General features: G+C 32.8%; 1 protein-coding gene and 2 pseudogenes across 1 annotated transcript; 2 read left to right on the top strand and 1 right to left on the bottom strand.

Moving 5' to 3' along the window:
- Positions 1-3,794: 3,794 nt before the first annotated feature.
- On the top strand, positions 3,795-10,567 carry PHF1 (phosphate transporter traffic facilitator1). The gene is made up of 10 exons (XM_021439815.2): positions 3,795-4,289; positions 4,673-4,773; positions 7,031-7,163; positions 7,241-7,332; positions 7,691-7,790; positions 7,878-7,950; positions 8,034-8,154; positions 8,680-8,799; positions 9,934-10,004; positions 10,086-10,567. The coding sequence occupies exons 1-10, from the start codon at positions 4,110-4,112 to the stop codon at positions 10,274-10,276; spliced, it is 1,182 nt and encodes a 393-aa protein (XP_021295490.1). The 5' UTR covers positions 3,795-4,109; the 3' UTR covers positions 10,277-10,567.
- A 343-nt stretch (positions 10,568-10,910) lies between these two features.
- On the bottom strand, positions 10,911-12,647 carry LOC110425041 (UDP-glucose 4-epimerase GEPI48 pseudogene; annotated as a pseudogene).
- Positions 12,648-14,305: 1,658 nt separating this feature from the next.
- Positions 14,306-15,200, top strand: LOC110425538 (egg cell-secreted protein 1.3-like; annotated as a pseudogene).
- Positions 15,201-18,507: the final 3,307 nt, after the last annotated feature.

Here is an 18,507-nt window from a genome sequence, read left to right as displayed (position 1 = left end):
TGAAAATTATGAATTATGGATCTTAAAAAATAAAGTGTGATAGATAGACTGATGAACAAGTTTACACAAATAAGCTTGCTTGGGCTTAATGGGCTATGCTTATTAGGCCCAAGCACTGGTCATGGCTTGAGATTGGGTTGTGACATAATCTCTTAAGGTTTTCTATATAAGCAAAGCTGGGGGGATCCATACATGTCCATAAACGCAAGATTCAGATCTATCAAACCTGTGATAGAGATTGAAAAAGTTATCCATCGAATATGAGAAACCTAAGGTCTCAAGATAATTGAAATCAGTGACTCTTAGCGATGATATTTTTATTCGAGCGCTAGTGTTCGAAAATTTTGCTAGTAGAAGGAGTTTTCTCATGATTGAATGATTCTTCATGGTTAGGAGGAATCGGCACCAATGGAAGTTCCAACACTGGCATCCAAACTCCTTTAAGCAATAGTCTTGACTCGTTTTGGTTTGGCACTTATTTTGGAGGAATTTTGAAAAGTTTGACAATAGGTGTTTTTTAATGAATTTGAAATGGTAGAAGTGTTTCAAAGTGGAAAAATATTTGGAAAAGACTCAAGAATCGATCAAAAAATTATTTTAAAAGGAGAAATTAAAGGTTTTAGAGTTAGGATTTTGATAAGAGAAAATGGGATTTTGACTTAAGTATGAGGATTGAAGGTTTAAATCTTGTGTTATAATGAGTAAAAATAGAAAATCTTGCCCTAGATCGGTGCAATTCGTAGGAAGTTTGAAAATTTATGTAAGGGAGTTGAGAGAATTTGAGAACGAATGAGAGAGATGCCCACAACTTTGGTAGAAACTGACGCCTTGGAACCTTTTATACTATTGAAGGTAATTGATACTTGAGGTGAGGTATCAATACTTTCTTGTAGGGATTTTTATTTTTGGTTTCTATGTTGAAAGTATCAATACATGTTTTAAGTTATCGATACTTTGTTCAAACAATGAATGAAGTATCGATAATTGCACTATTATAGCTCTAAAATTCATATTTTTGACTTTTCAAAATGTATATGATGGTCCAAAATGATTTTCTATCAAACTTAAGGGTAGATTTTAATTCAAAAAGAAATTAAAAACATTATTTTGGACCTGTGCAAGTATATTTTTCAACTTAAAAACATAAAAATTATGAAATCAAGTTGAGCTCTTTTATTTTTCAAAATAGACTAAGTTATATACACTTAGAGTTGGATGGCTTTACATATGAATAACTAAACCTCACTACCAAAAACTCGAGCTTTATTGATAGAAAATTCTGTCGATAAAGGGAAACAATATGTCGATGTTGTACTTTAACGACGAAATTGTTGACAGAAAAATTTGTTGGCACATGATCAAAATACCTTCATTAGTAATAGCAATTCTGTCGATGATGAAAAAATCTGTTGCAATATCTTTGAAATTTCGTTAGCCTATTCATCAGGAGAATACCAAATTCGTTGATTGTAGGTTTGGCTAGTGAAACAAATATAGAGTCAGTAAATTCCATCAATGCATTATGGACGAATTTGAAAGAAACCTTATTATAACTTTTCATCGATAAAAAGTGTGAATCTGTTGATAAATTCTGTCAATATAACTTTGTGAAAATTGTCTATAAAAATAATGATAAAAAATTAAGTATCTATGAGTACACATATATAAGAGAAATATATAAAAGAACTAATTTATAATATACAACAAATATTTTATTAAATTTAAATATTGAAAATATTGTATTAATCATATTAAAAAATGAATACAAATTGTATCAATTTTTATTACAATCAATTAAAAATAAAAAGTAAAAAATGAACAATTATATGAAAAATAAAAATGAAATGCAAATATTAATTTATTTACTATGCATCAACCCTTCGTCGCGAGGGTCCTTCGATCTCTCTAATGAAGATTTGACATTGATTGTTGATGACTAATAACTCTACGATATAGAGTTATTTGGGTTTAATTTTGATAGTAATTTAGCTTAGTTCTTGTAGTGATACATAGAAATTAGTAAATTTTATTTAATTATTTTAAATTAGTTAATTTAGGTGAGTCAATTTAAACTTAGTTAATTTTATGTTTAATTCGGTGTTAATGTGGTTAAAATAGGTTGTTATTAATTTGTTTGTATTTTTGTAGGTGTTTGATGAAACAAAAATTTTAGTGAAAGAATAAGAGCAATTTCAAGGTGCAGACTTTTATTACATATGTTTTGGTATTTCAATAACAACTCTCTCTTTCTTTACAGAGCTCCAAATGAGATGATTCTTACATTATTGGAAAGAAAAGAGAAAAAGCTACAATTTTTATATTTACTACTTCATCCAGTTCGTCAAAGATGGTCAAAAATCATATTGAATTTGGAGCACTGCAGCAGTCCTGTAACAATTATGATTTCTGTTAATTAATGGGTCAAGACCACAGTCCACGTAGTTTGATAAGAAAATCTTGATTGAGATTGAATTCCTTCTTCACCCAATTTGACCTAACTTCAAAACCTTATAAAAATAATCTTTTGGAAGACTTTTAAGATAAGAGAACGAAACATCAAATTGAAAGTTGAAAATCAAGCTACAAAATCATTAAAGAAAAGTCTCATTAGAAGCTAAAGAGGAAATTGAAGAATTCAAAAAGATTTGAAGATCAAAAATTCAACTCTTAAATTCTTTGTATCTTTTTGTTGTTATTTTATTTTTTTATTTTGTTTTTAATATTAAAACTTTATTCAATATAAATATGTGATTTAATAGGAAACTAAATCTCAAGAGTACTACCCCATAAAAACCACCTTTGAATTTTATCAAGTGTCACCCCAACTAAAATTTGGAAAATCAACATAAAGAAAATTAGAAGCCTTTCTGACATCAACTTTAAAAGAATAGCTCTACCCAGCAAAAACAAGGTACTTGATTTCCACATAACTAACCTTACACATGATTCTCCCCGCCCACTACCTAACAAGATCTTGGTCCGAAGCAAATATTGAACAAACATCTTTTGAAGAAGTTGAATTTAAGACCCGAAATCACTTAAAAACACCTTAATTTATTTTAATATTTAATAAACAAGTTAGCCGAATAATATGATGTTACAAAATTGGTTCCAAAAGGAGCCACAATGAACTAGCCAAACGTCCTTAAATAATTTTCTTTTGATGATTACAAAAAGTAATTAGGACAAAAAAAAAAAGGTTCATAACATGACATTGTAAGAATTAGGCCAACCAGATAAAAAACTTCATCTTGACATATAAAACTAATAATTAATACATACATACATACATATATTATTAATATTATTATATATTTATATATATTTATGATATATATAAAAATATAAAATATGATATTGAATACTTTTTTAATTAATGAAAACTAATACATTTGTGCATTATATTTCTAAATTATCATTAAAAATATTTTTTATTATAAATTTTATTTAATTTGTAAATAAAAATTCTAATTACATTAAATGACTTTTATTAAAAATATATTTATCAATTGAAATAATTTATAAATTAATACTATAAACTTTTAATTATATGTTATTTAAAAATTTATATTTATAAATAATTATTATTTAAACTAATTAAAAAAATTCACATCTTTTGTAGGTGAAAACAAGATAATTTATAGTTTCAATTTTCGTATATAAATAATACCAGGTTTTAGTCTAAAACTAAATAAATAAAAAAGAAAAAATAATCCTACAGCTAATTTTTGTTATTAAGTGGCAAGTTGCAATAAACAAAAAGAAAAGAAGATTAAAAGGAACAGAGCATTGTTCAGCGTTTGGGCGGAATCATAAAGGAATATCCACAATCAAATTCAAGAACCCTCGAGCTGACATTGTTCATTCCACCAATTTTATTCTGAATCGATGCTTCCGAAATTCCTTTGTGGGATCCACTACCCAAGAAATAACAGCTTTATCTGCCCGACTTGTACATTATTTTTTCCTTTTTATTACTACTATATTTTTGGCCTATAAAAATCGGCTTTAATCACTCCAAGCTTCGGAAACCCAGAAACGGAAAAGAAAATAGACAAACTCTCTTCTCCTGTTGTTGACTTGTTTCCCAGCTTTCATTTTCTTCATCAATGGAAGGAGGAGCAGGTGGGTCCGTCACGTGCGGCTCATGGATCCGGCGACCCGAAAACAGCATCTTGGTCGTGTTGGGCCGCTCCATGACCCCGCCCGGCTCTTCTCCCTCTTGTTCTTCTGTCATCGAGATTTTCTCTTTTGATCCCAAGACCAATTCTCTCTCTGCATCTCCATTGGTAAGCTCGTTTTACGTTTTAACAGAAATGTTGGGCTTTCTCCCCAATTAAAAAAATTGGGTTTTTGGTTTTGGGAAGTGCAAAAAAGAAACGGGTTTTTTTTTTTTGAATGGTGGTTGGGATTTTCCCTCCATTTTAAAGGGGAAAAAGTGTTGTTTTAATTCATTTTTTTATTAGTTAACGAAATATATTTCATGGTGTTTTTTTTTCCGTTGTTGATTATAGAAGAAAAATTACTTGATGGAGCTTGATTGTTGGAATTATTTTTTCAAAGAATAAAATTTGTTTTTTTAACGATAATAACGGTCACCTTAATGGTTTTTTTTTTAATTTCTTTCATTTATTTAGAATTCAATATTTATACTTTAAATTTGTTATATTAGGCTAGACATGAGCTTGAAGAGAGTGATGGTAATCCAATAACCATTGCAGTGCACCCAAGTGGAGATGATTTTGTCTGCTCTACCACTAATGGAGGCTGCAAGTGAGTTTTTTTTTTTTAAAAAAATGATTTCTTATCTGCATGTTGCCGTAGTTTGGAAATGTATGAGTAGTCAATTTTGTTTAAATATTGATTTGTATTGTTATGAAATGCTTCCTGATGGGCATGAGGCTGTAGGTTAAGTTATAAAAAACTTGTTTAAGCTGTTTATGGGATTGAAACCAAGCTGAGGGTAGGGGTAGGGCCTGCTTTGGAATAACACTGAGAATTTTTCTGATTAAATCTGTGACTAGTTGTTTTCTTTGTATGTTGCATCCTTGTTTCATTTCAGGGAACAGCTGCTCTGCATTTTCTCCTTTCTTTTTAATAATTTAAGTAAGGCGGCAGAGAAATGTGAGGGAGTTGAAGATTTTTTCAATCTTGGGATGGTAATTGTGTGGCTTGGAAATGTTTTCTTTTGGAGCAGTTGGATGGAAAACTGGGATATTTTCTTCTCTTTTAATTGTTGGTTGGCGAGATTAGGATACCAGTTTTCAGTAGTTCTGTTTTCTCAGTTAAACACTTAATCTTCTTCTGGGGGCCTTTTGCATTTCGACAATTTACTAAGATTGGTTTCTCTTGGTTAAATAAGTATTTGGCTTTGGTCTTTTCTAAGAATGATGTCAGCATGTTCGACTCTCTTGTGTTGTTTTAACTCCCGTTGGCAAGCTCAGTTTGCCTATTTGAAGTTGAGGAATGATTTCTTAATCAACATTCAACAATGTTCAGTTCTTTTTGTTCTAGATTTTTCCATTTAAGTTCTTCAACTTTGTCCTTGTTTGAGCTGTTTGCTGGCTGACTTGAACTTGCACATCATTGGTTTGGAATACCTGGAATCTAGAAGAACACTGAGTTCTTGATGCTGCTTTGCCAGATTGTCCTAGATGCCAATTTATGAGCACTGCTAAATTCTTTATATATTGTTTTCATAAAACATTTAACTTTTGGCCGCTACATCTAGTTCACAAGGAAATTTGAAAGTTCTCAAAATATATCTTTAGTTTACCACACCCTCCCGCCCTCCGAAAGAAAAACTACTTGGCTTAGTTTTTGGCGATAGACTGCAGTTGTAAAAATGTAATCTTGGTTTTGGACCTTTTGTGTCTGAGCAAAGTGATTCCATCCCACATTCAGAGAGGCTTTTCTAAGCTTCACTCCTGCATGGAATTTGCTTGCAGGATTGTGTTTCTGTGGATTAGACCTGTGTTGTAAACTTGCACTGAAGAATGCCTACTGAATTACGGAGGCTTGCCTACGTACGACTTCTATGAAACTCTTTTTTTTTTATGGAAAATCATAAGATATCAAGAATATCTTACTACAGCTTTTGTTCAACTTTTTTTTTTCTTTTCCTGGATAGGACATGCTTTTGTGTGTAATTTTCAATAGATTTTGTAAGATAAGAAAGTTGTGGATTCTAAAGAGGGCTGAACTGATCAATTGGAGTCTGCCAGATGTTAGATTCCTTGAGCCCCATCTATTGGTTCTGCATGTAAGTTTCTGGATCAAGCTGCTGCAATATTTTCAATCAGTCTACCTTTAGTAAGAGGCACACCTAGGTACCTAACTGGTAAACAACCAATTTTAAACCCAGTAGCTTGTTGAATAGTTGCCAGATCCCGATATCGAATCATTGCTGCAAACAATCATTCTTGACAGTATTCATTTGAAGCCCTTTCATATAGTAAAAAAGTTCCATAATACGTTGGATGGTAATGACAAAATGAATATCTACCTTAGTAAAAATCATAACATCATCCGCAAAACAAAGGTGAAGTGGTGCTACTTTGGTATAGTAGGGCTAATAAGTAAAGATCTGTCTCTTAGCAGCATCATTAAGGAGCCTATAAAGCACTTCGATGACCAGGACAAAGAGATAGGAAGAAGGGGATCACCCTGCCTCAGCCCCTTTGCACCAGAGACATATCCTCTACCTCTATGATCCCTTGGAAAAGTAATGGTCTCATGGGTATTTGTTTATGTAAACTGTGTTGTTATTACCATCTAATGCTCCTTTATCTATTTGTTTGTTCATGACTCTCTTTCTTTCACTCTCGTATGGTCATTTATTAGTGGGGCCTATTATCTATTTATTTATTTAAGTACACATGATATTATGCATTGTGGCCTGAGAAAAAAGGGAAGTTTTGACATTTCATATTGATGGTTAATATAACTAAGAATTACTTTGCGTTAGCCATTAGCCTTTGAGTCTTCAGAAGAATGGTCTTCTAGAATGAGATATTCTCTTTATGTGCAGATTGTTCGAATTGTATGGTCAGGAAACAAATTTAAAGCTGTTTGCCAAAGAACTACCTCCTTTCCGAGATGCTGGTCCACAGAAATGCCTAGCTTTCAGTGTTGATGGCTCTAGATTTGCCACTGGTGGGGTGGTAAGCAGTCACCTGGACTTTGATCAAGACTTTTGGTTTATTTTCATGTTGGTAATGTCTGTCTTTATCAACAATAGGATGGGCATCTTAGAATCTTGGAATGGCCAAGTCTTCGCATCATTGTAGATGAAGTAAGAGCGCATAAATCCTTTCGGGATATGGATTTTAGGTAGGAATTGAGCCCATTTGTATGTAATCATAAACATAATCTTTTTTTTCCCATTAACTTGCTGTGCAAAGTTAAATTATTTAAGAAGGTATTTTTTAAAAATATAAAATGTGTTAATCTGGTTTCCTTTCTAGAAATATTTTAGACAATAAGGTAGGCCGTTATAAGTCTTCTTTATTTGACATAAAATTTCTAATGACCTTTAAAAATGTGCTGAAAATTTTTACATCTATGGCATTTGATGAAAAGTGGTTCATAGAATATATTTTTCTAAAGTTGGGTATACTGAATTTGATTTGTTTTGATGGTTTTTCCAACCTAACTTTTGAATTGGCCTGGTTTGTTTGTCATATTTTAGCCTAGATTCAGAGTTCTTAGCTTCAACATCTACTGATGGTTCAGCAAGAATATGGAAGACAGAAGATGGTGTGCCTTTGACAACTTTAGCTCGCGACTCGGTACCATTTCTTCAACCAAATAGTTTTTGTTGTGTACTGCAAAATTTAGTTGGTCTTTAACAAATTTTTGGTATGTCCGTTCTGTAGGATGAAAAGATCGAATTATGTCGGTTCTCCAAAGATGGGACAAAACCATTTTTGTTTTGTACTGTTCAAAAGGGTATGCATGGTTTTGTATGAAGTAAACAATTTACCTTCTGTTATTAGTTGACTTTTATGAACTGTACTGCTGTAATGTGACAGGTGATAAAGCACTTACTGCAGTTTATGACATAAGTACGTGGAATAAAATTGGACATAAGAGGTTACTCAGAAAGCCTGCTTCTGTTATATCTATTAGCCTGGATGGCAAATATCTTGCTCTGTAAGCATTAAGCAATGCCTTTTTGATTTCTTCTTTCTAATATCAAGGTTCATATTGGAAATTAGTAAAATGAAGCATCATTGCTTTTGGTCGGTTTGGTTTAATTTGGTTTGACTGTTTGAAATTGTTAAATGTCCTATAGTCTTGGTTTTCAAATTTATTCTCAAGTGATGTTTTTTGTCACAGTAGAATTTCATGCTTGCTTTGGAACAGCTTTATATTTCAGAGCTCTATTTCCTTGGTTATATTGTAGCAAAAAGTGGGAATTGTGCATGTGTGTCAATACTCAATATACATGTCTATGTATGTGTTTAACTTGTCTGGGTTCTCATGGAGAGAATGGAGTAGGGACTGATAGAAAGGAAAGAACTGTGGGAGACAAAAGGGAAGGATGTGGCAGTCAGGATTTATACATACCAAGCACTGGTTTATGGTGCTTGGAAAGATTTGTAGAATTGATTACATTTATAATATGTTTCAATGGGTATGTTCATTGATAATTATGTTTGATTGTTTTCATTCTAGCGGAAGCAAAGATGGAGACATCTGTGTGGTTGAAGTAAAGAAAATGGAGATCAGCCATTGGAGCAAGAGGCTACACCTGGGTGCATCCATTTCGTTGTTAGAGTTCTGTCCTGGTCAAAGGTAAAATTCTGTTTGCAAGTACTATTTTGGCTAATCATTGACAAGGCAAATATTCTGGTATTTAGTTTTTTCCAATAGTGTTTCTAGATTGCAGAGTCATGTGATCAACCTTAAATGATTGTGGATCCCTTGACCTTTTCTAGATTGAAAGGATCTCATTAAACAAAGATGACGTGGTTGTTATTACCATAGAGATGACTAAGAAATGCTCCAAATGGGATTTTTATACTTGCTTTGTAGGTTTTTTTTAAGCAACTGCATGGTAGTTTAGATCCAGAAAGTTATATTTTATTTAAAAGCATATCTGCTTATGTTGTCTTTGCTTTGTCTGATCCCATGTTTATTTGGGCTTTCTAAAAGAAGTTACTTTTAAATCCTGCTTTGTGTGTCATTCTGCTGACCGCACTAGATGGGTAAACACGGTTGTGCTTTGCCAGTCCTTAGGTGATGTCTCTTCTAGATTATTGTTTTGCTCTTTCGGTCTTCATTAAACACCATTATCTTCATTGGCACTCCATGATCTCCTCTCTGGATCACAATTTTAACATTATCTAAATGTACTTGTGGCAATCTTTCAACCTATGTTGTTATAGATCCAATTAACATTCCATTTGTTGGAAGCACTATATTTAATTAAATAAGGTGGTTTGATCCTTTCTCTGTTTCTTGTTTTATTTATTTTTCATTTGAGTGTTAGTTTGTTTTGAGGCCATTAATCAAATTAATTAGAGTTGATGTGAGTTGGTGTTCATTTTCATACTAACTTATTGTTGTTATCATACATTGTAGTGTAGATCATTAAAGGGTGTATGAATCCTAAACATGTCATAGTCCCTGTCTTGACAATATTGCACATACCATTGCACCAAGGGATCTTGAAGAATTTTAAAGACGGTTTGGTGCCATTTGTTTATTCCGTGTGTTTGAATTATAGCCTCTTTTTAACTTTTGACCCTCTTAACTTCATGTTGGCATATAATAAACCAACTAGCCATGCGATATATTTATAAACTTTGTCTCCAAAATTTACTTATTGGAAAAGATGTGAGGAGTTACATCCCTGAGATAGTACCCTGGAATGTATGATATCGGTTGTTTATCTGCTTGGTTTCTCTCATGATTTCTTTGTTGCAGGGTTGTGCTTACAACTTCGAGTCAATGGGGAGCTATGGTAACAAAATTAAATGTTCCTGCAGACTGGAAAGGTATTCCTCTCTCTCTCTCTCTCGAGGTGCATGTGAACAATTCCAAGGATAGAAGAATGATGATCTTCTTTTCATGTGCAGAGTGGCAGATTTATTTGCTGCTTTTAGGACTATTTTTGGCATCAGCAGTTGCATTTTACATATTCTTCAAGAATTCTGATTCATTTTGGAACTTCCCTCTTACAAGACAACAACAAAGACCAAAGATGGATTCATTTTTAGGGGATGCACAGTCTGAGGATCAAAATGCATTTGGACCTTTAGATATGTGAGCATTTATTTGATCCAATCAATTTGGAAATAGCGTCAACGTACAAATAAGTGGTATTGCAGTTTTGGCACGCATTAGTCATTGAAATTGTACTGTATATGCAGCTCTCATACTTCAAATAACTGGAAAATGTTAACATGATAAAGACTACTCTTCTTCGAGGGTGGGAAGGAACTTGCTTGTTTTCTACTATTATTTGTTTTTATCGATTAAATGTTGCACTATAAACAACTTGTTTAGGGGTTAACCTTTGAATTAGACAGAAAAGTGGCTTTGCTATTGAGACATTAAAGACAGTTACAATTGTTAAGGCTAAAATATTTTAGCTTTAACATCATTTGTTTACAAAAAATGGTGTTGAGTACATATATAGGGTTGTTGGCAAATAGTAACTGCTACTGCTCAGCACTTAGCAGTAGCCCTCTGGTGCTCATGTTGTCAATTTTAACTAAGCTTTACGCCCAAGGGTGAGGATAAGACATAACAGATTTTATAGTGAATGCTAGCTTTGGGCGATTAGTATTGGGATTGCGATGTTGGTTTGCCGGAACAATAACAAGCAGTAGAAGAAAGAAGATTACCAACCATCTGCCAATAGAGAAAGAGGGGAAAAAATATGAGAGTGAAAGAAAAGGGAAAAAAAACTTAAGCCCAAACATGTATTATTAAGGAATAAAACGGGAGACAAGTGGTGTTTTGTGAGAGTTGGAATACAGAATGAGATAGGAAATAGAGGCAGAAAATTGAGATTTGAGTTGGGGTACAAAATGGAGGTAGAAGATTTGGATTCGACTTGTGACACCATGTTTTATGCAAGTAATGAGTCACAATTATCAACAATTAGGATATGATCATGCCAAATCTATGGGTCATTACAATTTTATTTCAGTAGTAACACGTTAATGACAGATTAAAAGATTTCCCACAAACGTTCGGCAACTTAAATCTGAAAAAGGCTTCAGGAACAGGGCAAGCCCGTGAAAAAGCACGAAAAGTTATCAGCTTACTCCGGCGGAGATTGATAGCCATAAGGGTTCTTGTTGGCCCAGTTCCATTGGTCCCTGCACATGTCTTCAATGCCGTATTTAGCTTTCCAATTCAGCTCACGCTCTGCCTTCTCTGTTGAAGCATAAACTATTTCACCATCACCGGGTCGCCTGCCAGCCATTACAAGAGGAATTTTCTTCCCAGATGCCTTTTCAAATGCAGCAACGATCTCCAAAACTGATGTTCCTTTTCCTGTACCTAAGTTGTAGACCTCACAGCCTATTTTGGGATCGCATAGTTTTCGCAGTGCCGCAATGTGACCTTCTGCTAAATCCACAACATGTATGTAATCACGTACCCCAGTTCCATCCTTGGTGGAATAATCATTCCCAAATACAGTCAAGGCAGGTCGCCTGCCAACAGCAACCTGCTGAATGTAAGGCATGAGATTGTTTGGTGTTCCACGGGGATCTTCTCCGATATAGCCACTGGGGTGTGCACCGACAGGATTAAAGTATCTTAGCAATATGATGTTCCATTCTTGGTCCGCATGTTGGATGTCTCGACAAATCTGTTCAATGAAAGGCTTGGTTCGTCCATAAGGATTGATTGCAGCCAAAGGAAAGTCTTCTGTACATGGAACCTCCTTTGGCCAACCATAAACAGTAGCTGATGATGAGAAGACAAGATTTTTGCATCCATTTAGAGCCATGACTTCCAATAAGGTGATTGCTCCAATGAGATTGTTGTTGTAATACAGCAATGGTTTCTTCATGCTTTCACCCACTGCTTTCAATCCAGCAAAGTGTATTACAGCATCAAACTTTGTTTCTGTAAAAAGTTTTTGCAAAGCTGCTTTGTCTCGAAGGTCCAGCTGGTGAAAGTCAAGGTTGTTGCCGTATTCGCCGGCGAGTTCTTTGACTCTTCTGATGGCAATATCAGAGGAATTATTGAGATTGTCCACCACCACTGCATTATAACCCGCCAATAGCAGCTGCAGCACTGTGTGGGTTCCAATAAAACCAGCACCACCAGTCACCAGAATGTTCTTTGCCATAATGGCACCAACTATAGCAGAGAAGTAGAGAGAAACAAAAACCTACCAGTACGCTATTTCCTATATTCTGATGATCCCACCGCCTTTCTGGTGAATCTGGAATATCTATATCATCCTGGCAGACACAAGCACGTTTCTTCAGGTTTCAAGCTAAATTTGTTGTAAGGCTCTCCTCCAGAGAGTATCTCTCAAAGTATTTGCTAACTGATGCACACTGATTTCTTACAAATTCCTACTCTATCCATTTATTGAGAAATTTCCAAGTAGCATCCTTGGTCATGCCTTAGAGGGAGCAGCTTTTCAAGTTGATTGGTTTCCATTCTGATTGGGTGTCAAAGGGCTACAATTTCAGTCAAAAGAAAAGAGAATCACGTTATTGTCTCTTTAGTTTTCAACTTTATCCAATGTCAGACTCAGAGGATTATTGTTAGGTTCATTGGTCTGATATCTATCTTTCAAGTCTAGATGCATGTAACATAGACAATATTTGGCTGTGCAAGACTATTTGCACATGATTTTCTGTTGACTATTGCGCCAGATGTTGAACTATAGGATGACAAAGACGCTCATAATTTTGTACTTAGCGAATTAGAGACGACTGATTTTAGAATAAAATTGTTTGCCTGCTGAGAAAATTATTAGATAGAAATACAACTCGGAGTTCTGATTGGCAAACAATGAAGAGCGTTGAGGTAGTGTAATCTTAACAAACAGTTTGCAAATGCAGAATTACTAGAATGGAGAGGTGATAAGACTCCTAACCAAAATCCCAATTGCAGGCGTAGACAGAACCAGTCCACTTCATGTCGATTGTCCACTTTTTCTCCTATACAGCTGCTGAACATTACAGCATTTGAGTACTCTATGGACAAGTTTAAGACACTCAAGGAGCTTAGGTTAGACATGGTTCATGGTTGGAGGGATTCTGCCAGAACAGTTTGATTGCTGATAACACAACACATTCTGATTAATGAACCCATGGCACCAAAATTACTCAAGAGTAGTGAAGGTCCATGTTCTTTAGTATGGCATCAAAGCGACAACACGCTAAAGGATAAAGCAAGCAAGTCCTTTTTCCATTTTGGGTGGTAACATACTAAAAGAAACTTTATAATATATACATTTTCACGCACTAAGAGTAATATTGAAGTGGTAGAGATGAAGTTAGGAAGGTAGATGAATTTCCAAAGCACTGAAATTCATGAAAACTTGAGGAAAGCTGCGCACGTTTGCAAAATGATGATGCAGCCATTATTCTTTCAAAAAAAAAAAAAACATCTTCGTTACTTTCAAGTAAAGAAGTATTAGTGTCACTATTGTGTTCAAATATTTTTCTTGAAAAATAAGAAATCATTATCATGATTCAAAACAAAAATATAAAACGAAAAGGAATGGGAACTTACAAATATGATCTCTTGATCTAAAGCTAAATTTAATTATAAATCAAGAAAATACTGTTTAGGGCTTACTATATGTGATTGTTTAGTTAAAAAAATTAACCCCTTAAATACAAAGTGTTTCAAAAATATATATAACATGACAAAATTATATATTCTCGAACAAGGGTATTATTAAATTTATTTCTCTATGAGATATTTTTTGTCGTTTAAGTGTCATGTCAATTTTTTTATAAAAAAATAATCATATCATATTTTTATTCAAAAAGAAAAAATTCTTAATAATTTATTAATTAGCAGAACCTATATTGATTACATCCTCCTAAACCTTCAACCTTACAAACATCCCTACTAAATCCAAGCAAGAAATACAAGAGACATATCAAAGGAGTCCAATATCGACTGCTTTGTCTGACCAGGAAGCAGCCGACACGATGCCAAGTGTAGGACTTGAAGTACAAAAGTGACGGCTAGACTCATCCTTCCGCTAGAACCAAATGGTATACACTCAAAACCTTGACCCCTTCCATCAAACCTGGCATGTTCATTAAGGAACTACTCAGGCACAAATTCTGAAGGCTTTGCTCAAATGTTTCCGTCTCGCATCAACTTGGACAGGAAGGCAAGTACCTATTGCTACTTGGAAACCCGCTGTTGTTACACTCCTCCATGGCTTCATGCAAGTTACATGACTAATTGCAGTTACTCCAGTTATACAAACCCATCATCTTCTCTTAATTAATCTTTTGGTTAAGACAATTAGAACTCGTAATCATGAAACCAATCACACCTTTTAACTTTTTTTAGTTCTTTCCTCCATCTCCCTCTCATATTTCTCCTATAAATAACCTCCCAGACTCTCACCTTCTCCTCATGCATCTATCCATCAGTTTGCTCTCTTTCCCTATCAACTATTTACATTAGCATGGCTCGCAAAAATGTGTTTCTTCTTTTGTCCATGTTCTGCCTCTTGGCTACTAGTGCAACTGCAAAAAGGGAGCTATCCGGCTACAAGGCACCAGGCCATGACCTTGCAGCAAGGCTTGAGGCTAGTAAAGGCCTTCTTAAGTGCTGGATTGCACTGAATGACCTGAAATCTTGCATGCCTCAGATTGTTGGCTTCTTAGTCATCAATGGCCAACAAGGTATTGGCCATAAATGTTGCAGTGACATTCTCAAAATCAATGACTGCTGGCCTGGCATGTTCATTTCCATTGGTTTCACATATGAGGAAGACAAAAGACTTACAGGCTACTGCGATGCTCCTTCTGCACCTACTGCTGCCCCTTTTGCTGGCTCTCCAATTAGTTCGGCGACCTTTATATAGAGAAGACAACATTTAACATGTTCAGCCTTGGAGTTTATTTTCTTTGGTCTTATGTTTTTATTAGCATTACCACTGGTTGTAATGGTGTTTGCTATATGGAAAAGTTGTTTGAATAAATTGAATTAACAAAAGAGTTTAGAATAAATTTTATTATTAATCAATATATTATCTTTTGGAAATGTTTTATTTTCATTTATAATCTGAAAAAATTAATTTCTCCATCCACGACCTATTGACTTTGTTTCAAATTCATCCATCTTTCAACGTACCGTTTAATTTTCGATAAAATTTATCATGTGTATATCTACCAAAGTACCACATGACAAATTTTATCCACATTCTATTTAAATTTTAATGCAAACTGACGAGACGTAAATAAAAAATATAAAATTTTTAAGTCATGAATGAAAATAAAACATTACAAAAGAATGAAAGACTACTAACTTATTTAAGAATTTGTACCTCGCTAATGGGAAAAGAAAATTGTGGTCTCTGATGTTTAAATAAGCTATAGGTTTAACATGCCAGACTTATTCTTCAAGAGCCTGTTTACCGTTGTGCTGAGAATTGAAGATTTTATGAGTTCTAAGAAAAAAACATTAACAGAAACTTTGAACCTCATAGGGAAAATCTAGGTTATGGTGCCCAACAGCAGCCAAGCCAAGCTGGTGGCAGAAGTTCAGATTTTAATTTTCTTTATTATTTATGTATAAAATTTGATATATATATATATATAGTATAATTATCTTTATAATTATCTTTCAGTCACTTCTCATGCAAAATTTTAAATTTATCATTAGTGCCCAGTATAGCATTTCATGTTAATATTTTTAATAGACTTTTGGTTCCTGTAATGTCCAATTTTTGTTTATAGCAATTTGTACCAAAAATAAACCTTTTGATGGCTTTATTTTACTAAATAAAATTTAATGACCAAAAGTAATTTTCCCTAAAATGTGCATTATTCCAATTATTTTATCTAACAAGGATTAACCTTTTTGTTTGTTTTAATTTCTGTTGCTCAATTTATTTTCACTCTAAATATTGAATGAATAGAGATTCATGAATGACTTTAGTTCTTACATGATGAAAGGTCAGTATTAATCAGGAATGATGGAATGTGTTATAAGCAATTAGTAGGAGCGGTAATGAGCACAATACTAGTTCATTTTGAAGTACTCTTGAATCTAAACTTAAATAAAATTTAATTATCTATCTCTTGTTCGAACTTGATTAAAAATCAATTACCTAATACCAAACCTAATTACTAATACTTGCCAAGATTCAAACCAGATTATTTATAAATAACATGGATACTCATTATTAAACTTGACTCAAACTCGAATTATCAAAAATAAACAAATTGAAAAAAATTTTAAATATATTATTACTGAAAATTAAATTAATACATTAAAGTTAACTCATTATAACATTAAGTAACTAAAGTTAAATATAGTATTTCGAACAGTTAATGAATTTTAGTAAGTATTCTATCGATTATAAATAATTTATAAATATATATAACTAAAATTTGATATTAAAAGTGATTATTTATAATCGGATTTGAATAGCGATACTCGAGACCAATACCTAAACTTGTGGCAATAGTAATTTTACCATCCAAATGTTACCAAAATATGATTAATTAAAAAATGCCTTAATCATACTTAATTTGAGTCGGGTAATACATGATTCAAAATTACAAGATATCCATTACCATCTCTCACAAATAGGCTCATCTCTTATTAATTAAAGTTTTGCCTAGCTAAGCACTAGTCACATATCCTACTTCTGCCAACTTCAAACAGCTAACATATTTGGATATCCATTAATTGATTGGATTTAGTAGGGGCAAAGCCTCATTTACTTTTGGAGGGGTTTTTTATATTATATAAAATTTTTTAAATTTTTTATATATTTATTTAACAGCTCTTTCAAAATAATTTTTATTTAACAACTAATGCAAATAAACAAAAACAAAATAGTTTCACATGTCACAATTTTAAAGTTTTTTTTTGTTTTCTTTTCTCAATTTATATTATTATTTTTATTTTTATTTATTTATTTTTTTCATTTCAATTCTATTTATTCATATGTTTTAAATTTTTAACCACAATAAGAACATTTAGCCTTCTTATTACCTTTCTTATTAACAAATCTAGTGAAGCGATCCTACACAACCGATGTAGATTAAGATGGCTCCCTTCACTTTCGCACTTCACTTACAACTTCACATGTTTTGTTGGTTTCAGTAGAACTAGCAGTAACATGAGGTGTAGACATTAATAGTGTTGGTGTTGGTGTTTCACTAATTATGACATTTGTTTCCTCATTGGTTGACATCTACAAAATGAAAAAAGTAATATCCAAATATTAATTCCAATGTTTAATTCTAGTATATTACCAATCATTTTAATTAAAAATCGAAATAATAATTCTAAACATTAATTCCCAAACATAGTTTTTAATATTTAATTCTAACATATTGCCAATCATTTTAATTAAAAATCTAAATAATAATTCTAAACATTAATTTTCAAACATAATTTTTAATATTTAATTCTAGCGTATTACCAATCATTTTAATTAAAAATCTAAACAATAATTTTAACATTAATTCCCAAACATAATTATTAATGTTTAATCCTAATTTATTACCCATCGTTTAAATTAAAAACAAAAACAATAATTCTAAACATTAATTCCTCAACATAATTCTTAATGTTTAATTCTAGCATCAAATCATTTTCATTAATTATCCAAACAATAATTCTAAATATTAAAATATTTAAAATGTTTAATGTTAACTAAGGTTGAAATAATCTACAGTTGAGAAAAAAATTTAATTCTCAAAAATTAAAAATCAAACCTATCATTTTTCTAATCCCTTGGAATTATTTTTATTTGCACTAAAATTAATTTTTACAAGCAAAAAACAACATATCATACTCATAATCTCTAACATATTTCCTCTCTAGCATGAATTTTAATTATAAAAAATAATATTCATAATCTCTCAAGCTCGCTTTCTCTTGTTATTTTCATAAGATCAATAACAAAAAAAAATCTATGGTTTACCTTATTAGAATAGATGATTGGCAGCAAGTTAGACTGATAATGAAGCACTGATTGAAGAATAGAACCAAGTGCCTTGGTTGGTGGTTACTAGTTTAGGGTTTAGTATCAGAAGGAGAGGTAGAAAGGGGAGTGAAAATAAGGGCGGTTGAGGGGAAGAATAGTAGCAGATGTGCTACATTAATTCCCTAAACCCCCTCAACGACTAAGCCGATCGGAACAATTGACGGTTGCTGTTGGTTGCTGGATTGCAATTGATCGTTGTACAATTTTAGCCATATGGTGTGCCGATTCATATGATGAATGAAGACAATAGATGGCTATGATGATGAGACACGATAAGTAAAGATAAAATGCGCTACCCTCGTATGTAAAATGTATATATGTAC

Source organism: Theobroma umbraticum, unplaced genomic scaffold (genome assembly GCF_002168275.2).
Source record: "Theobroma umbraticum cultivar Fairchild unplaced genomic scaffold, ASM216827v3 scaffold_81.0, whole genome shotgun sequence".
Lineage (NCBI taxonomy): Eukaryota > Viridiplantae > Streptophyta > Magnoliopsida > Malvales > Malvaceae > Theobroma > Theobroma umbraticum.
This window is presented reverse-complemented; position numbering and strand designations above follow the sequence as displayed.

Bases quoted from the DNA above. Each gene is read 5' to 3' on its own strand.
- PHF1 (XM_021439815.2), top strand. From the start codon at position 4,110: ATGGAAGGAGGAGCAGGTGGGTCCGTCACGTGCGGCTCATGGATCCGG. The intron at 4,774-7,030 runs GTGAGTTTTTTT...CTTTATGTGCAG, and splicing joins ACCACTAATGGAGGCTGCAA to ATTGTTCGAATTGTATGGTC. The intron at 7,791-7,877 runs GTACCATTTCTT...TCCGTTCTGTAG, and splicing joins CAACTTTAGCTCGCGACTCG to GATGAAAAGATCGAATTATG.